Raw genomic sequence first — 21,794 nt, forward strand, 5'->3', positions numbered from 1 at the left:
TTCAAGGGTTGTAAGCATGAAAACCTGTTTATAAATACTTAATTAATTAATAGCTTTTATTTTCCACTTTTACAGTGCAGTCCTACCCATGCTTACTCAGACGTGAGCCATACTGAATTCAATGTACAGTACTGCAGCCTTAGCCTTTGATATTGTTGCTGCCTACTTACACTGTAAACTTAGAGACTCTAATTTTATTTTTGTAAAGTGTCTTGCATATGTTTCACACCAGACGAACACCAGATTGAAGCAAACACTCACACACAAACTACTGTTTTGAAGCATATGGGCAGTGTGAACTAAGAAGCAGCTCTAATCACAGAAGATTAACAACAAATTGAGCTGTTAAAACAGAATATAATCTAACTTTTCATACAAATACATTATTTGTCTGGAAGCACGGTATCAAATAATGCTAGAAAATATAATTTCTTTCAACGCAATCTAACATTCCTTAGGTAAGCAAAAATGGAACGATCAGCAAAATACAAAAAGAACACCTAGCTGATCTAACAAGAATAAAACTGTGTGTTCTAACTGACCAGAAAAACCTGATCCCCTCTTTTACACAACAGCTTGACTTTTGAACAACAGCAGCTCAAGCTGGTGTTAAGGGCACATGTTCAGGTAAAAAAAAAGAAGGAGTAAAATTGTAGTACTACTGCTAGTTGTAGTAGTAGTAGTAGTAGTAGTAGTAGTAGTAGTAGTAGTAGTAGTGTGTTCATTCTCATTGTCCCTTTGTGGGTTTAGCCTAATGGGTGTTGAGTACCAAACAGTTCCCTCTCTGGTCTAACTCTCCAGCTTTGAAATTCACTTCCCTACCTAGAGACACAAATGGCAGAGACCTTGCAGGTTTTCCACCGCCAAGTAGAAACATTTCTTTTTCTCCCAGGCACTACTCTGGATTGCTGCTGCTGCACTGTTCTTATTAGTTGTTTTATTTAATTGCATTTTAAACTGATTTTTACATATATATATAGTGTATAGTGACACACCATGAGGATCCACTGTTCAGAAATATTCCACTTGACAGTTTGTGGGAAGTGGAGAAATCTGTACTGTGGTGCCTGATATGTTTAGTAAGATACTGCACACAAATGGCTGGCTTTCTCAGAGAGCTACCATGCTAATTAAATTTCAGGTGGCCTCCATGCTGCTTGTTGAGCATTTGAATGAGACTTAATGTTGCCCTTTATTAACTGAGGCTGTTAGAAACGGAATCTAGTTCACTCTGCAAGATCTATGGGGGAGCTGGGACCAAAGTCTACCACAATCCATTGGGTCACAATGAATTCAGAAGTGTCAACATTCATATATGGAAGCTCCATGGGAACATAAGGATGATTTTCATTTTTTTTCTTTTTCATTTTTCCAAATTTGTTTTTCTTTGCCTCTTTAAAAAAAACACCACCCTTTTATTTTATCTTTATCTAACTTTGCACATTATTTTCTCATTCCAGGGTGACTTACCCTCATTCTCTTGACCATCTCATCACAGGTTCTGGGTTTCACACTTCCCTGCAAAGTGAATGAGAAAATGAGCCTGATTTTGATGCTGCTAGTGAATTACAGAAAAAATATATTTTAAAATTTCTAAGGTGGGAGTTTTCATTACATTTCACCTCCCACCTCCCAGATAGACCCAATGCATCTAACCCTGGGCTTCAGAACAATTTTATGTTAAAAGCTGTGAAACTGAGCCTACCTCTTTCTAGCTTTTGGCTCTCAGTGGAACTTTGGCAAGAATAAGGTTACGTTCCCATAGAGCGTCTAATGTATTGAATGTTGACACTATAATGGTTTAAAGCCTCACTAACCTGAATGCTTATTGCAGAGCATGTAAAATCACTACACATTGCAGAAGGACCTTTTCAATACATGCACTTTGACATAATCATCATGAGATAGAAGAAGTGAAGCACTCCAAAATCCACAGTTGGGCAACACAGTTATTAGGACAAACCACAATGTCTCAAAAAAGTGAGTAATTTTTACAAGTTCTCCAGATCTGTGCATTAGGCTAGATAACATAAATCAAGGGTTAGAGGGATGACGGAGCGGGAGTACAAAAGTTATGTTGGATGTTGAAATATGGAGGTCTGTATACTCAGTCTGTAGATGGAGACTGTAAACTGAATTAGTCATTGAGAAGACTGCTTGCAGGTGTCAGAATTCTGGGATGAAGAATCAATGACTCATATTCATTAAACAAACAAACAAACACCCCAATTGTTATCCAAATAAAAAAAAGCTAAAAAGGCTACTAAAATAGAGCCATGCATTCCAAGCACATAACTGATTACAAGTAAGGGAAAGACCTGGGGAGGTGTATGGGGTATATGACCTTTCAACTTTCCCAAAACCTATTATTTCCAGGATTAGATTACAATTTCTACCATCCCTGACCTTGGGCCTATCTGGAGGATTCTGTGCTGGTTACCCCTATGATTCTGTGATTCTATATGCTTACAAAGAACCACCAGTCACCTTGATCATTAGTCTTTTGTGGGAGAAGTGAAAAGAGACAAGTATTGGATTAAAAAAAACACATTGCAATAGCACTGTAGCAAAAGTATTTTCCCACAGTCAACATAACCATGCAACCCTCCTGACTTAACAGAATTATCAAAATTATTGGAATTGGTCTCCCCTTCCTTAAACTTTTGCTCATGTCATATTAGTGATCAGCCAGTGGTTAATTCATGTCTCAGAAATTATGCAAGCAACAGTTTTAGTCTCTAGTGCATAACTCTAGGACATGGTTAATGCACACAGAAAGCAGCAGTGGGCCACTTTAAAATCAAATGCATGTTCTAACTGATGTGGTTCTTTCATTCGGCACATAGGCATTGAAAAATATAATGGCTGTGCTATAAGAAATTTATTTTTCTGTAAATTTGGTGAAAATCTGATTTTGCTGCAACACAGAGGCACATGAGTACGTAAAAAGAGCCCGGCTGGATCAGACCAAAAGCCTTTCTAGTCCTGCATCCTGTTTCCCATGGCGGCACACCAGGATTCTTATGTGAAACCCACAAGCAAGACATGAAGGCAATAGCTTTCTCTTGCATGTTGTTCCTAAGCAACTGGAATCCAGAGACATGCTACGTCTGATTTTGAAACATAAAAGGCCCAGATGTTGTAGTCTCTCACCAGGGAGTTAGTTTCTCCATTCTCCTGAGGAAGGAGAGGGTTGAGGTGGTAGGGAGATTGGCATGATATAAACACACCACCAGGAGCACTGAATTGGCTCTGCTGTTGCACTAGCACTGTGCCAAGCTCCTCATTGACACTTGCCCTCTCCCTACCAGTGACCCGTCTGCCAAGGAGCTAATGGCTTTACCCCATGCAGCAAGCCACTTCTGATGTAAGCAAAGAAGGCAACAATGTCTGGTGCTATCTTGATATCAAGGAAACAGCTTGAAATTATCACCTGGGAAGTTTGGAATCATGTGATACTGACACCAGCATAGTACTAGCGGTCTTACATTGTATTTGCCTTATCATATAATGAGCAGGACACAAACTTGCTTTATCTCTTAAGGATAACACAAAATAAATATCTGTTGCGCTCCTATTCAGTAACCAATCTGTCTTGAAAAAAATGAGCCTGAAAGTCTCAATAGTGCTGTTATAGCAACATTTCTACTAAACGAAACAATTAAAACCAATTAAAATTCTTAACTGCCAGTTACAAGCCAACTAAAAATGTCAGTTAACTTGGCTCCATATGGCTCACACATTTGACTTTGGCTTGGATCCTAAGAGAAGCTAACTTAAGTAACTTTGAAGCATGCAGTATTGGTACATTAATATTTATCCATTATAGTGCTGCCCTAACACACAAACCATAAAAGCTAATGGATGTATACTACTATACCCACACAAGGTATATTATAAGTGGCACAATGAAGATAAACAATTTGGCTGTAGGAATAATTCCAAGAAACCCATATTCACCAGCAGTCATGTGATTACAATAGATTTCTAGAAAATGTAAGAATAGCTCTGCTGGATCAGGGCAGTGGCCAATGTCATCCAGCATTCTATTCTTACAGTGGCCAACCAGATGTCTATGTGAAGCTTGCAAGATGGAGCTGAGTGCAACACCACTCTCCCCTCATGAGGTTTCCAGCAACTGCTTCCCAGAAGTATTATTATTGAAAATGAGGACACAAAATACATGATAAAAACAAAAACAAACGAATAACCCTCCTCACACAAATGCAATTAAAAGGTCGGCATAGGCTGTTAATCAGCCCAAGTCCTGATGTTTTTGCCTGACACCTAAAGTTATATAATGAAGGTGAGCCTCCCTGAGGAGAAAATTCCACAAACGGGGAGCCACCACAAAAAAGGCCTGTTCTTGTGCTGCCATGCTCTGGAGCTTTCATGGAGGAGGCACACAAAGAATGGCCTCAGATGATGATCATAGGATCTGAGTTGGTTCGTATGAGGAAAGGTGGTCCTTGAGGTCCTGAGGTCCTGAGCCGTTTAAGGCTTTATAGGTCAAAACCGGCACTTTGAATTGAGCCTGGAAGCTAACTGGCAGCCAGTGCAATCAGGCCAGAAACTGTGTAATATGCTCAAACTGTCTTGCCCTGCTGAGCAATATGGCCACTGAATTCTTCTGAAATTTCCTAACCACCTTAAGAGGCAGCCCTTCATATAACGTGTTGCAGTAATCTAACCTACCCTTACAGAAGCCATGCTACTTCGGCAGCAGCAAGACTTGTTCTTCTATATGCTTGGTCATTTTATCTTTAACAATACCTCTCACCAGTTTTCCAGGGGAAAAGTCATAGAATTGTAGAGTTGGAAGGTATCCCAAAGGTCATCTAGTCCACCCCTGCAATGCAGGAATTTCAAACTTAAGCTAACTAACATAATTTCTAGGAATCCCCATCTCCCATATCCCTTTTTAAAAATTGTTGTTACAGTGGCCACTTTCCAGTCATTGGGTATTGAGGCTGATCTTATGAACAACTTGCTTTTCTAAAATATAGAGAACTCTTGGTTGGATGCCATATGAATCCAGCAATCTGTCATTTCCCCCCTTTTGTTTATTAGGCCTAGAACTTCAACTCTCATCAACACTATTTTTCTCAGTTCCTCAGACTCCCTTTCTACAGAAGTTAGTTCAGGCACAGTGGCTTGCCTTATAGATTCTGCTGTGGAGGCAAATGCAAAGAATTCATCCGCCTTCTCTGCAATCTCATTATCCTTCTTTATCACACATTTGACTCCCTTGTCATTCAAGGGTCCAGCTGCCTCTCTTGCTACTAATGTAATTACATATTTTTGTTGGTGGTAGTCTTTATGCATTTTAGCAATATAATATGCTCCTCAAATTCTTTTTTGGCACCCTTTATAGCCTGTTAGCATTTCTTTTGCCACAGTTTGTGTTACTTTTTTGTTTTCATCATTTGGAGAAGACTTTCATTTTTTAAAGGAAGCCTTCTTGCCTCTTCTTCTTTCTTTGACTCCGTTAGTTAACCATGCTGGCATCCCCTTGGGGATGTCCCCCATTTCCCTAATCTGCAATATACAATACAGTGGTACCTTGGGTTACATACGCTTCAGGTTACAGACTCCACTAACCCAGAAATAGTACCTCGGGTTAAGAACTTTGCTTCAGGATGAGAACAGTGGCTGTGCAGCAGCAGTGGGAGGCCCCATTAGCTAAAGTGGTGCTTCAGGTAAAGAACAGTTTCAGGTTAAGAAGAGACCTCCAGAACGAATTAAGTTCTTAACCTGAGGTACCACTGCATTAGAAGCTCAACTGGAGTGCATTTTAAACAACTGCCAAACATTTTTGAGTGATTTGATCTGCTTGACTTGCCCTTCAACTTCCTTTTTACCAATTCCCTCATTTTGGGGAAATTACTGGATTTGATTTTTTTTTTTGGCAATTGACCATTTAGATTTATATTAAATTTAATAGCACTATGGTCACTGCTCCTAGTTGGCTCAAAAACACTTATATCTCACACCAGGTCCCGAGTGCTTTGTTCCTCTGGTCAGTTCCATGACCAACATTTAGGGTATCTAGAAAATTTTACCTCTTTGTCATGACTGGAACACATATGTAGCCAGTCTATGTGAGGGTAGTTGAAGTCATCCATCACTGTATTTTCTCTTTTGGATGTTTCAGTGATTTCATTCTTCATTTCAGGATCTCCCTGAACATTTGGATCATAGGGACAATAGTATGTCCCCAGTAGTAAATTACGCTTGGGCACTGGTATCACCACTTACAATGCTTACTGGAAAAGTCTTGCCAATCATAAGCATTGTGTTCAAAACTTTTAATCTAACAGCACTGCTTCCATATTGAATATCAGTGTTTTCAAAAAATCCAGCTACTTTTAAACATTTTGAAGTTCAGTTTATCTAAGTGGGTAATAGTTATGCACGTGTTTAACTTTCCCACAAAAATTAGTTAAACTTAAAAAGGCTTCATTTTTTAGTGTGCAATCCAGTCAATGGTTTTACACATTTAACTTGGGCCTATATCAACATCCCACATATTAAGAACAAGCAAAGGCAACTCTTATATATTAATGTGAATATATAGCAACATAAAAACCGTGATCTTACCCTTGTTTTTCAGGTCATTTAATAATTTGGATTCCTTGTGAAGAATATCACTCACTAGTTTGATCTCTACATTTTGAGACAACAGGTCTTGCAACTTCTCAAACAGATGCTGCCCCTTGTAGGAAAAACAACAAAGGAGACATGCTTGGGAATGATGATTAGACACACAAAAATATACAAAATCAATTAATATACATTCAGGTGTCTATTTTGATATAATGTTTTATGCTTCAGAGGAACTTGAATCTGTCTTCTGAAAGAAGCATTTAAAATTACTAAATCATGAGCTGGGCACGTTTAGCCTGGAGAAGAGGAGGTTAAGGGGTGATATGATAGCCATGTTCAAATATATAAAAGGATGTCATATAGAGGAGGGAGAAAGGTTGTTTTCTGCTGCTCCAGAGAAGCGGACACGGAGCAATGGATCCAAACTACAAGAAAGAAGATTCCACCTAAACATTAGGAAGAACTTCCTGACAGTAAGAGCTGTTCGACAGTGGAATTTGCTGCCAAGGAGTGTGGTGGAGTCTCCTACTTTGGAGGTCTTTAAGCAGAGGCTTGACAACCATATGTCAGGAGTGCTCTGATGGTGTTTCCTGCTTGGCAGGGGGTTGGACTCGATGACCCTTGTGGTCTATTCCAACTCTATGATTCTATGACGTTCATAAGAGGCATCATAACATTCTGTGTCTACAATAAGAGCACTTTGCAAGGTATGCAACTTCTTAATGCCATGCAGTTAAAATAATTTGAAATCCCTGCTCAGCCATGAAGGTCTCCAAGAAACCCTAAAAAAGCAACTATCTCACAGCCTAGCTTATTTCGCAGAGTTGTTATAAGAGCAAAACAAGATAAGGGGATACTGCAATCTTCTCTGAACTCTCGGAATAGGGTGATGGTGAAATCTAAATAAATAATTTCTCTCGTATATTTTGTCACTTTGCAGTCTCAACTCCAGGGAGATGCTAAGAGCCTCACGTAGGTGGAATTTCACTCTGGATTTATTTATTTTGCTTCAAAAATTTCCATTGATGCAATAAGAGCATGGCAATGATTTAAGCTGAAGTGCTATCTTACACAGCAATGTGTTCTAAGGACAAAAATAGATGCAACTGTGGGAGACCAGTTCACTGTTCACATACTTTAAAGAACTGGAACTTACTTCACAGGAAAAAAGAGCATGAGAGGTTCCAGCTCTGCTCAGGGACAGAGCCATTTCCATTATAGCCCCTGCCCACCCTGGAAACCCCTTGCTTTACATGTGAATGGGATAAACACATAAACAAATGTGATATTGCCATGTCATCGTGTATAATTTGGCCCTGGGATGCCCAACTGCTGGTGGTTTTTTCCTTTTGATATTTCTGAGAATCAAGCTCTTATATGCTGGCTATGGCTATGAAGCTTTAGCCCCCCAATGTCAACTTATAAAAACTGGGAAGAGGATATAAAGTCAAGGAATATGAATTTTCCACGTATTATTGAACCTTCTATAAGAACGCTTAACAATGTTCCCATTGTTAAAAGGTGTCATATTTTGTCATGCAACAAATATGGAACATGCAACCCAGTATCAAATGAAAAAGAGTATACTATTGCAAGTTCTATCCTAAATACCGTATTTTTCGCCCTATAGGATGCACTTTCCCCCCTCCAAAAATGAAGGGGAAATGTGTGTGCGTCCTATGGGGCGAATCCAGGCTTCAGGAAGCTCTGCGCAACCCTAAGGAGCCTGGCACGAAGTCACGTCGGTCTCCCAAGGGCTGTGCAGAGCTGCCTGCAGTCCCGGGCTTTGCGCAGCTCTGCGCAACCCTAGGGAGCCCGGGCTTCGCGCAGCTCTCCGCAAGCCTGGGGAGACCAGCGCGACTTCCCGCTGGGCTCCCTAGGCTTGCGGATAGCAGGCTGTTCTGGGGGCTGGGGTTGGGGGAAGCTCGGGCTTCCCCTGCGCCAGCCCCGCGCCTGGGAGGGAAATAATTTTTTTTCTTTATTTCCCCCCCAAAAAACCTAGGTGCGTCCTATGGGGCGGTGTGCCCTATGGGGCGAAAAATATGGTACATACATACATAAATTTTTTTTGTATGCCGCCTTTCCGTAGTTCAAACCATGCTCAAGACAGTTTACAACATGAAAAAATATGTAACTACAATACAAAAAAAGTAGTCATAAACAATAAATTTAACATTATAAGATACACAACCAAGCTGATCAATTTCCTCATAAATCACAAGATCTAAAATAAAGAAACAAAAAACCAACAACAAAACAGCAACAACATCCCAGCCCAAAAGCCATCCTTGTCCAAAGGCTTCTTGCATTTTCTGAAACTGGACAGTGCATATAGATCTTTGCACATGAGCAAAGGTTTTCTTCTTCATTTGACTCTAGAGAAGCTCCACTTAGTTCTGCTTTTTCGAATTGGATCTTTATACTCCTTCACAACTTCCACAGTAGCCCTTGCACTAATGACATCAGTGCCAACAATGTCATCATTATAGCTTTGCTTTTTACTGCATTTGTTTCAATGGACAATGTGCTATTATTTGACTCCAATAGTGGTAAACAAAACTTCGAAAGAATGCTCAGTTAGAGTAACCAAATGACTAACATCTGGACCTGAAAGTTTAGTTGTTATTCCTTAAAAATGCAATCCTTCATCTGATTGCATGTCACTTAAATTGTACTGATCTGCATCTGATGTATTACAGTTGGAAAAAAGAAATGGATCTGAAAGATCCTAAATGACTGCTTCTGTTTTAAATGCTATTATTAATTTTGCCCCCCTTTTTTGGTAAAATTCAGTAATTAGACATGAAAAAGCTGCAAAGAATTGTCCATAAAGGGGCAGGCTAAATAAGTAAACATTGATTCTAAGGCATTCCTGATTCAAACCCTTTGGATCTCAGTTAACATGTTATACAGTTATGATAGATGTTATGTGATAGGAGGGGGTAGAAGGTAGATTTGGATCTGCTGGATCTTCCTGGGTGATTTGCAGGAAATTGGAAAGGGTTTATGACTCCCAACTATCTAACAACAGCTGAAAAGCACACCCTACCCTAGTTTGGTTGCTTAAATATGAATGCGGGGTGTGTTTGATAAAACAGCAGTCAGCATGTGTGAACTTGGTTGAGGTGCTGATTGCAAATTTGTGCGCTTAGCATGTGTTCAGAGGCACGCTGTTTCTTAATTCTTAGTGTTCTTCCACTTCCTGGAGCCACCATTTTTCACCTAACTCTGTTTGGTGGATCTCAGGAGGTCTGGTAAACACAAATTAGATTCCATGTCTGCCCATCCCTGGTAGATGATATATGAAAGCATGAATATGTTTACCAGTTGAAAGTGCATGGCAGTGTATGCAGGGTGGTTGTTGTTGATGTTGTTGTTGTTGTTGTTGTACTCTTTCTTTTCATTTATTTTTTAAAAGAAAATATCATTACAATAAAATATGAAAATATTTCTGTGCTAGAATTAGGGAGTGTCTCTCTAAAATCTGTTTTCCAGGACTCTCTCCATTTCAGCATTAAATTGGAGGTTCTCTGAATTTTGCAGTGCTGTTCTCCAGTCAAGTAACGTGTACGAAAATGCATATATTAGGGTAAAGTGTGCATAAAATTCATATGCTGGTGAAAATAACATTTAAACATGCATCATATTCGGGGAAATTGCTTATGAAAATATGTATATTTCTTAAATCTGCATACAAAAGTATGTTTATTCAGAGAATCATTCCCTAAAATGCTGAGGGAGAGAAACTATTCTAGGCAACTGGTTCTTACGAAAAGGAAGTCTCATTTTGAGAACAAGCAAACAAGACCTTCTTAACAAAACTGTATCTCAGGAGTTCAGACACAGAAGAGGATGAACAGTAAAATGCAAACCAAGCACCTGATCGAGGCCATGAACATTTAAAATAAAGCATACCTGGAATGCAGATGGATGACTGTGACTGAGGTCCCATTGGGAAGATACTATGTCAACAGACTTTTTAGCCATATTAAGTAAATTCATCCAGCCTTGGAAAAGAGACAAATGGGCTGGTGCACTGTCTGAATAGTTTATGCCTTCAGGAATATTTTCCACAAGAGCAACCCTGAGAAGACACAAAGAAAGGAAGACAGTTTACAAAACTACTCAACTGATTTAAATTTTTCCAATTTCACAGGGGTGTAAGTGTTGGTTTCTTATAGCCCCCCCCCCAATCCACCTCTGGTCTTGGAAGTATTTTACTTCCAAGGCATTTTAAAGGTATGTATTGCCACACACTCGATACATTTATATATTTATAAAAACATTTATATATTTTTCTTTACATCAGTTTTTTAATGTGTCAAGAGATTTGGGGACCCACAATAGTAAAAACTTTATTTTGTTCCCACAGCAGATTTAGATGTTAAAAAAAAGGATCTGACTTAGTAGCATCTATCTGGATCTTGGAAAACCTCTTGAAATAGTTTCCTATAATTTGCTGACACTTTCCAACTACGTGTGGCTAAACATGTCAGAGAGTGTAGAATTTGTTCTAAAAATTGCTCATGATCCTCCCCTCTCTGTCAGGGAGGAGGTGATGCATCCAGCTTACACATTCATTGCTTAACTTTTCTTAGCTATTGGTCTTTTCTTTTTCTTACTTGGAATGACAAAGAGAAGGAAACTCACGTAGATATTAGGACTCGAACTCTGGCTCAAAAATATATCAAGTCCTAGCACCTAATTAAAACAACTTGTATTTCTTAGCACAGTTAGTTCCTCAAATGCATAGTCAATTCATATGCCCCCTATTTTTTCCTATTATGATGCCCGTATTTCTGTGAAAACCCTGCTGTCTTCTTCACAAGAATATGCACACTCTACCGTCCCCTGGTTTTCATATCTTGCACGCCAAAATGCTTGGGTGAGTCATGTCACTGCAATCTTCCCTTCCTTCAGTCCCAGATGCTTCCTGCTCCCTGCTCTATAGCCCACCAGTAAGAGATATTAGGTTGATAGGTACTAGGGATTCAGTGGTAGCTCTTTATTCATAGAATTCCCTCCCCTATGAACCACTGGTGACTTTTAAAAGACCTCTTAAGATGTTTTTTATTTCAATCTGTTTTTTATTAATTGTTGCCATTTTAAGTGAATTTCAATTTGATCTTATATGCTTTTATGTTTGCTGTGTAACTGCTTTGTACTTTGAGCATAATAATCCTGAAAATAAGTTTGTAAACCTTTTAATAAAATAAAATAAGCCACACCAGGTGGCTCCAGATTTGCAGAAACAGAAAAGGAACAGCAAAACACCCTGTTCATCTGGCCAGCCACCTTGAAAGTATACTGTCTAGTAGCAGCTTTAATAAAAATGGAATGGATAGTTGCAGTTTCACCAGAACAGTTTCTGTTTCTTTATTTTAAACGCTACATTTGAAAAACAAATGTTACCTCAAGGCTGGCCATAAATATTTTAAATAAATATTATAACTAGCTCAGAGGGGTGTTACAATGATATATGAAATGTGTTCTGAAAAGAGCTATTAAAATAATAAACCTGAAGTCAACGTAGGAGGGGTCAATAAATAACATAGATGAGTACACAATTGGTACACAATTGCAGTGCTATGACGATTGGTTCTCATCTGAGAGACCAGTTCACATTCCAGCTCATCTATGGACATACAAAATAGAGATTGTTAACTTTCTGTAAAAAAATAATAAAATGGAGCATCTTATATGAGCACTTTCAAAAATAAACATACTAGAACTATAAATAATGTTGCTGGTAAAATTATACTTCCAGGTTCTTCTGCAATGGTGAACCTGTTAATTTTTCTCTCACGTCACAATGAGTTGCTGGGTTTTGTATGAAATGTAAAACCAGAGAAGTCTCATGGGAACAGTTCGGTCTCATCAGCCATGTCACAACAACTAGCCTTAACAAAAATGGTGGCTAAAAAAGAAGAAGAAACAACAACGGAAGAAAAGGCTGCTCTGCTCAAAAATATGGCAACAAGTAGAAGGCTTTTAGAAGGATGAAGCTGTTTAATACATAACTTGTTCCATTTCCCCATTATCTACTTAAACCCTCAGAACATTCTTGTGACGTAAACAGACGAGCATTATCGCCCTCACATAATAGATTGGGAAACAGAACAGAAAGGTTGAGCAAGAGGGACAGTATGTGACCTAGAATTTGCACTTCTGTTCCAGGATAAAAATAGAGAGCAAGTTTATCTCTACCAACCGTATTGAAAGAATAATAGAACAATGGAACTAGGCCTCCGTAGGAATAACATTTGTCCTCTACAAGAATACTCAGGCTTACTTATCTGCAGGAGTGGAGGAAAAGCCACATTATAACTGCAGATCAAATAGCTCAACTGGTTAAAGCGTGGTGCTGATAACACCAAGGTTGCAGGTTTGCTCCCCCTCTGGGTCAGCTGTATATTCCTACATTTCAGGGGGTTGGACTGGATGATCTTCAGGGTTCCTTCCAACTGTATGATTCTATGAAAATGGGGTTTATGCTCAAATATATTCTGGGGTCACACACACACACACACACACACACACACACACACAGTATATGAATGATACGGATATAGATATTTATCAATATATCACAAAGCAATGGGCAAAAAATTATAGTTAATTTTGTTAACATGAAATGAGGGTTTAATTATCAATCATGTGTCTTTGTTACATTTTCAGCTGTGTATCTGGATGTCAAACTACATGTGCCTGCACTTCTCCCTCACTTTAGGAAATGTATGCTGCAGACTATTTCTTTACAGCTGGAATTTGCTATGGATTAAGTCAACAAATGTTACACAACATATATAAGTGCTTTGCCATGTTATTAGGCGGTAACACATGAAATATTCCTACCATGTAGATATTCTTACTTGAGTTAAGTTATATAGCTCCCTAGGAAATTACCACTGTTGGGTAGTCACCGCTCGCAAGCATTTGAATGTCATTTCAGTCATGTAAATCGGCAAAAGTTAAACTATATGCAGAAACCTCTTGAAATATGCTCAAGGGAAATGGCAGTTTGGAATATGAAAGCTCCATGACCTAACCTCATTAGCTATTTAATCTGTTAGCATTCTGTCAGGCTTAACTTTACAAATGGCTTTTAAAACAAGCATCACTTTTTTCCTGTGCATACTTTCTGTCCTGTTCAAAAAACTGTTTATATGAAGTAGTGATAAATTGTTTTCACTGAACAAGAAGGGGGATATTTATTACAGGAGAAATTAGATGTATGCACCAGTTGACTGTCACAATCAGTATTCATTCTACAATGAGCTGGAGCATGTCAAATACTAAATGCTTCAGAGGCAAAAGGTTAAAAGCTGTTTGTTACAAATATCCTGCGCTCATGGCTGTCTTTGTAAGCAAGATATACAAGCCTTGGGGACCTGTGTGAAATCTATTTAATGAACAGTATTAAGGATGTTTCTGGCACATAATCAGTCCTCTTTTTTCTTCCATCTGCAGGATTGTAAACAGCGACCCAAAATGCTCAGAATAATCATTACTAAGCACAACGGTTTGGACCCAGACAGACTGAAATCCCACTTACCTGTGATTAAGCCCCTTTGAATTCACCAGGACTTACTGCTGAGTAGACATGGTTAGGATTGTAAGTAGATGCAGTGAAATCACTTAAGTTCCATTGATTTCAGAGAGTCTATTCTAAGCACGACTAAATCTGAATCCAATGAATATTCTGAAAACTGATTCCAACCTAGTTTATTGAATGGCAAAGGTTCTTTCTTTCATGGTGTGCATTTTTATACAAAGAATATAGCAACACACATCTAATGAACTTTAATATATAAAAGGTAAAGGACCCCTGGACAGTTAAGCCCAGTCCAAGGTGACTGGGGTGCAGCACTCATCTTGCTTCAGGCCGAGGGAGCCGGCGTTTGTCCACAGACAGCTTTCAAGGTCATGTGGCCAGCATGGCTAAACAGCTTCTGGCACAACGGAACACCATGATGGAAGCCATAGCACACAGAAACACCATTTACCTTCCAACCCAGTGGTACCTATTTATCTACTTGCACTGGTGTGCTGTTGAACTGCTAGGCTGGCAGAAGCTAGAACAGACCAACAGGAGCTCACCCCATTGTGCAGATTTAAACTGCTGACCTTCCGATCAGCAAGCCCAAGAGGTTCAGTAGTTTAAACCACAAACGTTGGTGCTTTACATGAGGTCAGGCAAAGTTAAGGAGTTTTTCTCTAAGGACATCAGGACTCTGGACAGTTCCCAGTGGACCATGTTGGCCAACCTGTGAAAGATTTGTCTGCTAAGAGCTAGAACCATTTGAAGCCTTATGTAGGTTGGCGAGTCCTGTAATGCAGCTGGCCTCACTTACCTGAGGAGCTGACTCTGGTGACTTAAATGCCCTTTGTTTAATTCTGTAGCTGCGTAGGAGCCAACTCCTAGAGGCCATGGGGCCAGGCCATTACAAAGCTGATGGATATTCCTATCCAAATGATGTGTGTGCAATGTGTCATGTGATTGATTATGCGGGGGTGGGGCTTACCTGTGCCCCCACAATATTTTATTCAAGTTGGCACCTCTGTGCAGGTGTCAAGGATGTTGCTGAGGGCTCGTCCTGTGAGTCTGAGGAAGGCAGGAGAGCTGTCTCCTCAATTCTGGAAAGTCTAAGAGAAGCTGCTCTGCCCGCCCCTGAGTGGTGTAGCTGGTAGTTCTTGCTCATCTGTGCCTTCCTCAGGATACTGCAAGGGGCTAGGTTCTGGGATCATGATGCCACAACCCCACCCCTCAAGTTGGTGAAGAATCTGGCAGACATGTTTTGGAGAAGTTAACACTCACTTCCTCAATCCCAACCCAATTGGGCCATCATTCTGTACCTTAAGTGCAAATGAACCTCTTGGTCTTAGGCAGATATCTTTCCCAACTATGCTACTAAGACACTTTCTGTTGGAGAGAACAAGGATAAAATTGCGGCATTATACATGCACACAAATGTTTTGCTGCTGAGCTATGTGGTTAACCTGAAAGAATTTTCTCAAGAAAATCACAGTTAACATTACTGTAGAAGCAAGGAACCTCAGGCATTAATTTATCTGTCATCCAACTTAACAATGCCTTTGGAATAGGGAATCAAGTTATCAAGTCTGTTTGTATGGATATTTCATCTGTAAGTGTTAGCAAAATACCAGCATTGAGTTTAAGCTAAGTGCAATTTGTCCTTCACATTTACCATAATATAAATGGGCACTGATACTATTTTTTAAGTTGAACATTCAAACTTTGAAGTGGTAGCATATTTAAAGCAGCATTTGTTTTTATACCTGCATGCAATTATACATGGTCATGAGTCCTTGGGGTGCATTTAAATATACCATTAATGCTGACATATTACACCATAATGGACGCTTTCATGTCACTTTTGTTTCAGTCCCATGCTTTTACTGATTTAAGATTTTAAAGTTGTGAAAGGAGCAAGGAAGCAATAGCTTGGGAGGGGGAGCTGTGGGCATACGGTTAAGAGCAATATTAGGGAATACAAGCGAGAGAAGAGGGAACAACAGTGCTTATTTTCTTTCAATTCAGCCTCAATGGAAAAGAACACTATGGAAAGTTCCCATGGAATTGAGAAGCCCTTGTACATTTGGATGATGTACACTGGTACCCTTGTGAAAAATGAAAATAGAATTTTAAATATTTTAAGGTTTGACAAGGGGCACAAGTATTAAATGTACATGTGAGGGGGTAAAGTGGTGGGTGATCTGCTTGCGCTAGCCAGAGCAGAAGGCTGGAGAGATGTGTTTATTTCTCTTTGGCCTGGTAAGTCTTGATTATTATTATTATTATTATTATTATTATTATTATTATTATTATTATTATTATTATTATTAAAAAACCCCGCTTTGAAACCAATGGGTGTAAATTACCCATGCCAGTTTTAGGTTTGCTTAGGTAAAAGGCCTGATGTTGGGGCCTCTTGGGGGAATGGGTGGTGGGGCTTTGAATCTAATGGATGCATGTCCTCCTCTGCTCCGCCTCTATAATACTTAACCCAAGCTACAGCTAGCAGAAAAAACACAGGCACTACTAGATCTACACCTGTAGACTTTTCTGTGGGCATAGCAGGTTATGGCAGACATGTTCCTTCAGAGCTCATCTGCACAATCCCTACCCTCTCCAGCCAGGAGATCTGGCAGCTAGCATTATTATTATATGATGTGTACACAGAAGGTCTTCATTTTTCACCCCCTGGCACCTGCAGAGCTGAGGAGGGAAATCCCTGCCTGAAACCCTGGAGAGCCATTTTCTGTTAGTGAAGGCAATGTTGAGTTAAATGGACCCTATGAACTGATTTGGTATAGCTTCTTATGCTCACCCACCCCCAAAATATAATAACTGTAAAGCAACCAAAGAAATAACATATGAGGATTATTGCTCTCTCCTGGACTGTTTGGCATTTCGAAACTGTACATTCCAGCTGTATATGTGAAGCTTCATGTTCACCAGGGAATAGAGAGCTGTTTTGTGCCTCTATCAAAAGAAAAATTATCATTTTACTGTAGTCTGCACAAAATTGTTTTAATAAACATTATTATTTCCCTGCACAAAGAGTGTAAAGATGGGCAATGGATTATTGCTGAAGGTTTCCAGGGAAAAAAGTGAAGAAATGTTCATGAGTAAAACTGTGAGCCAGCTGTACCATACACCACAGGTTAGACAAAAAAGAGTAAATTTTATATTTGAAAAAGAACAGGAGCAAGAACCTTCCTAAGCTGTCAGGTCAGTGAAACTTGTGCTGCAGAACAAATTAAAACATTTTACCTTGCATGAACAGAAAGGAGAAAAGCAACTCATTTGGTTTTATATTTTTAACACTGTCACCTTGATCTGGAAACAGTCTGCAGAAAGACATTCTGGAAGCAGGAACATGCAAAAGCCACGTGAGTGGAGAAAAAATAAACCCTACCCCCAGCACACCATCAGTGGCACAGAAAGCTCTAGAGGATGTAGTTTCTGGGCCTGCTAAATGCATACAGATTTGTGACTGTGTAGAGATCTCTGGACCCAATCAGTTGTTAGATTAGGAAGAAGAAGCATGGCAGTGATAAGACACACTCGGTGTTCCTTTTCCTCTTAGTAAATAATCAGGAGTTTCCAACAGCACCAGTTCTTTATGTGGTAAAACATGTAGTTAAATACAAATCTGCAATCAGATTTTTTTAAAAAAAGCACAGATTTATACGAAAGTAGGACAGAATGGACTTATTGAACAAACCACATGTGAAATTGACTGCTCCAGGAATGGACTGCTCCACCTGTACTGGGAGCAACAGCTATATAGATTCTATTAGTTCCTCAGGTCACTGTGACTGGCTTCGCTTAAAGAAAGTAATTCTTTCAACAGCAGAGCAATGTGCTTGGTAATATGCTGCTCAGGGATCCACCACACTTCCATGTGCCCTTAGGCTTTCGCCTGGATAAGCCCACAGTTTAGTGCTGAATTGGAACAAACAGCAATTGGGAGTTCCACGGATTGCCATTTGTTCCGATACAGCACTAAAGAGCGGGTTTTCTAGGGGAAAGCAGCAGGGCAAATGCAAAGATGCTCAGATCTGTGCTTTCTAGGCACAGGACAAGTGGAAGTATGGATGACCCCTCAGAGAGCAGTCAAGATGCTGCATTTTGCACCAGCTGTAGTTTCTGGACCAACCTCAAGGCAGCCCCACATAGAGTGCATTGCAGTAATCCAATCTGGAGGTTACAAGAGCATGGACAACAGCAGTCAGGCTGTCCTGAACCACAGTAAGCCATAGCTGCAACTAAAGTGACAAAGGCACTCCTAACTGCCAAGGCCACCTGGGCCTCTAGTGACAAAGATGAATCCAGCATCACATCTAGACAATGAACCTGCTCCTTCAGGGGGAGTACAACCTTCCTTCAAAGCAGACAACTGACCAACTGTCTGGACTCAGGACCAGCCCACTCACAGTACCTCCATCTTGCCAGGATCCAAGTCCACCGCTGTGTCTAGGTGGCCACCCAGGGCTTGCACAACCTCTGCTAATTTAGATGCCACTGAAAATGTTTCAGTGGGTTTCCAAAGGCTCTAAAACTCCCTCACCTTCAGTAAATGCCAACATATACTGGACAATACAAAAAAGCTTCAATCAACAGCTCTTTGATGATTCAATGTAGGCAAAGAAGTAGGCCACCATGCACTAGGCACCATTGTGTGGTCTCACTCATGTGCTCACACATGTGTGCATCCCCCTGAACAATATGGAGCTTTCAGCAACAAGGAGGACCACCGTGGCACAGCCTCTGCTAATATATGTGTGTTCTGAATCCACCCCACTTGGCCACTTGTCTTTGAAGACAGATACTAAAGGAATTTTCACATACAAGCCTTAAATAACCTTTGGTGTTTTTTTCTGGAGTTATTTATGTGAATGTGTATTTAATAATTAGGTGGAACATATATTTCTGTAATATGAATGTGAAATCTGGTCTAAGGTTACCAGACATCCCCGTTTCTCAGGGACAGTCCCTGGATTTACAAATCAGTCCCCTGACAAAATCCATCTATTTAGTATGAAGTTGAAAAGTGTCCCCGGATCGATTGAAAAAAATCTGGTAACCTTAATATGGTCAGACTGTAGACAATATGCACCAGTTGAAACTTAAGGTGGTATATGAAAATGCTCTCCATCAACAAAAAAAGAGTTAAATAGCTTGTGGATTGGGCTGTCAGGTGAGAGACATTTTGGCAGTAAGTATGGCATTCTGACTGTTGCAAACATTTTGCCAGCACAGCACAATACAGTACAGTACTATCTATTCACTTCGCCTTTCCCCCTGTGAAAACAGTCAAAGAATGCTCATACTCTACTTATAACCATGTAACGTTCTAATTTTCCCTTGCATATTAATATTGCTGCCACCCCAAAAGAGAAGTTTTGTTTGTTACCTCTTACCGACAGTTATTTCGACAGTTCTTTTCTGAAAGACCATCCTCATCTTCTCCAACAATATCCACAGCTGAAAATATCAGTGCAACGAGAATTGCAAAGCAGCAAACCAGTGCAAAGATCACAATGCATTTTTGCTGGGACTGAAAGAGATTAAAATGGAAAAAATAAAAATGCTAGGAAGTGAAGTAATAATATCACAATTGTTATAAAAGCCTTTATGTTATAAATGTAGGCATAACCATTTTATTGAATACAATTTTCTTTCAGAATGCAATTGGTTTGATCAAGGAGGTTTCATGAAACTAATAAAACACAACAAAGTAGTGTCATAAGCCTGACAGAAACATTCACATTCCCCCCCCCTTCTCTTTTTGTCTCAATACGACTGTATTAAAATATCTTCTGCATATATTACTGGGAGTATTTTTTATTAAGCATCGCATACACTAAAGTATGATATGGAACAAAGCCTTTTTTAAATAAAACTTTTCAATCATCCCAAATTTGAGGTGAAAATTGAATCACTGGCACCAAGGTGTGAGCGTACAAAAGAGTACCTTGAAACTGAAAGATGAGCCCTGTGATAACAAATCCTGTATATAAAAATAATTTTAAGTATGCAAGAAGAATAAATAATAGGGTAAGATATTCCCCATGCTCACAGGGAGGTGACAAAAAAAATCATTCTCATGCCAACCTCTCTTATCTTATGGGAGCATCACACTGGATAATGTGGTTGTCTCATCAAACTCAAAATACAACAACTGAGTTCAAGGTCAATTTTACATAAAGTACTGTGAGAAGTGTATACTTCTTTCCATAAAGAAAAAGAAGGAAAAACAGGGGCTACCAATAATTATCAACTCAATCCAGCTGGATCAGGCATAACTGCAGACATAAACTAGATGTGCATCCAAGTACATATCCGTATAAACAATTGAGGGTAGGTACATCACTGTTGACAGTGACACATAAATACACACACACACACACACACACACACACACAGCCTCTGAGGTCTTATCTTTAACTTGTGTTTCTTCATCTTCAGCCTACCTCATGGCTATTTAAAGATTATTTACATAATCCTGCAACAATTTCATGCAATTCAAAAAATATATTGAACTGCTGTATTTCCTGCTAAAAATGAACTATCATGAATTAACAACAGAAGCTCAAGCACAATATTTTAATATATTAGGGGCAAATAGAGGCCATAAAAATCAATGAAATTTTGTACTTTTTTTTACAGATGAATTCACCCACTCTACAGAGGTATTATGTATTACACTTGAAACGGGGTCAGTGTTATGTTCTTGTTAAAGAGAGACAAAAACATGCTCCTCCAACTTCCTGACTGACTTACTACAATCTGAGAATTAAATAATGTAGAAATCAAAATGGATAACTTAGCCCGGAATAATTATTGCAGATATCCACTTTAGCTACTTCTTATTCCTTCAAAAGGCACTATCCTGACACAAAGAAACTAGTACTGGTGCTGCAATAGAGTGTTGATAGCAAGGCAATTAAAGTAACTAACCGTCAAGTTCAGACGTTTCACATCTATATATCCCCAGAGTGGAGACCTCTTCCTTCATATAGGTGGGACACTGCCCACTATAAAGCCCCCTGCCCAAGTTATAACCAAGTCTAAGTAGGACCAGAACCACCACAAAACGATGCCACCAGCCCCTAACTCGGACAGCAGCTCCAAAAGGATACAATGGCCGATGGTATCAAAAGCCACTGAGAGGCCCAGGAAAATAATCAGGGACACATTTCCTCTGCTTCTTTCCCAACAGAGGTCATCATACAACATGGGAACTTATATAATTAACTACAAAGCTCCTCATTCAAGCACTGCCCAGATCCAAACCTGCTCAGCTTCAGCAAAATAACAGGTTCATGCACCTTTGGACTATAGCTGGGGACCTCCCTATGGCTGCACAGGTGAAAGGTAAGCCTTTATTAAGTAAAATATAAAACTGATTCCATGATCCTGAAAGGCAAAAGCCAGGAGGAAGTATATGGACATTTGTACAAAGGTAATGACAGTCTAAACTGAACATCTTCTACTACTACTAAAAAAATAAACAAAAAAAACAATTAAAGATGGATGTGTTCAGTTGTAGATTCATGCAAGCTTTCTTTCCCAATTAGTTCCCACCAATATGCATTTATATTCTAGCCCTGTGAGTGATTCCTCATGTATTAAGTTAACAGGACAGCTAATATTT

At 39.5% G+C, this 21,794-nt stretch overlaps 1 protein-coding gene across 4 annotated transcripts in view; it reads right to left on the reverse strand.

Moving 5' to 3' along the window:
• The window catches only part of PLD5 (phospholipase D family member 5), an 85,901-nt gene that overhangs the window by 20,971 nt on the left and 43,136 nt on the right, over positions 1 to 21,794 (reverse strand). For 2 of the 4 annotated variants that reach the window (XM_081188109.1, XM_081188110.1), the window contains exons 2-4: positions 19,558 to 19,694; positions 10,522 to 10,690; positions 6,601 to 6,715 (exon numbers count right to left, since the gene is read on the reverse strand). In XM_081188109.1, coding sequence (XP_081044235.1) covers positions 6,601 to 6,715; positions 10,522 to 10,690; positions 19,558 to 19,694 — 421 coding nt within the window. Of the gene's footprint in view, positions 1 to 1,470; positions 1,519 to 6,600; positions 6,716 to 10,521; positions 10,691 to 19,550; positions 19,695 to 21,794 lie in introns of those variants that run through there. The other 2 variants (XM_081188111.1, XM_081188112.1) reach the window with 2 other exon arrangements.

Source organism: Podarcis bocagei (genome assembly GCF_964188305.1).
Source record: "Podarcis bocagei genome assembly, chromosome: 3".
NCBI classification, from domain to species: Eukaryota; Metazoa; Chordata; class Lepidosauria; order Squamata; family Lacertidae; genus Podarcis; species Podarcis bocagei.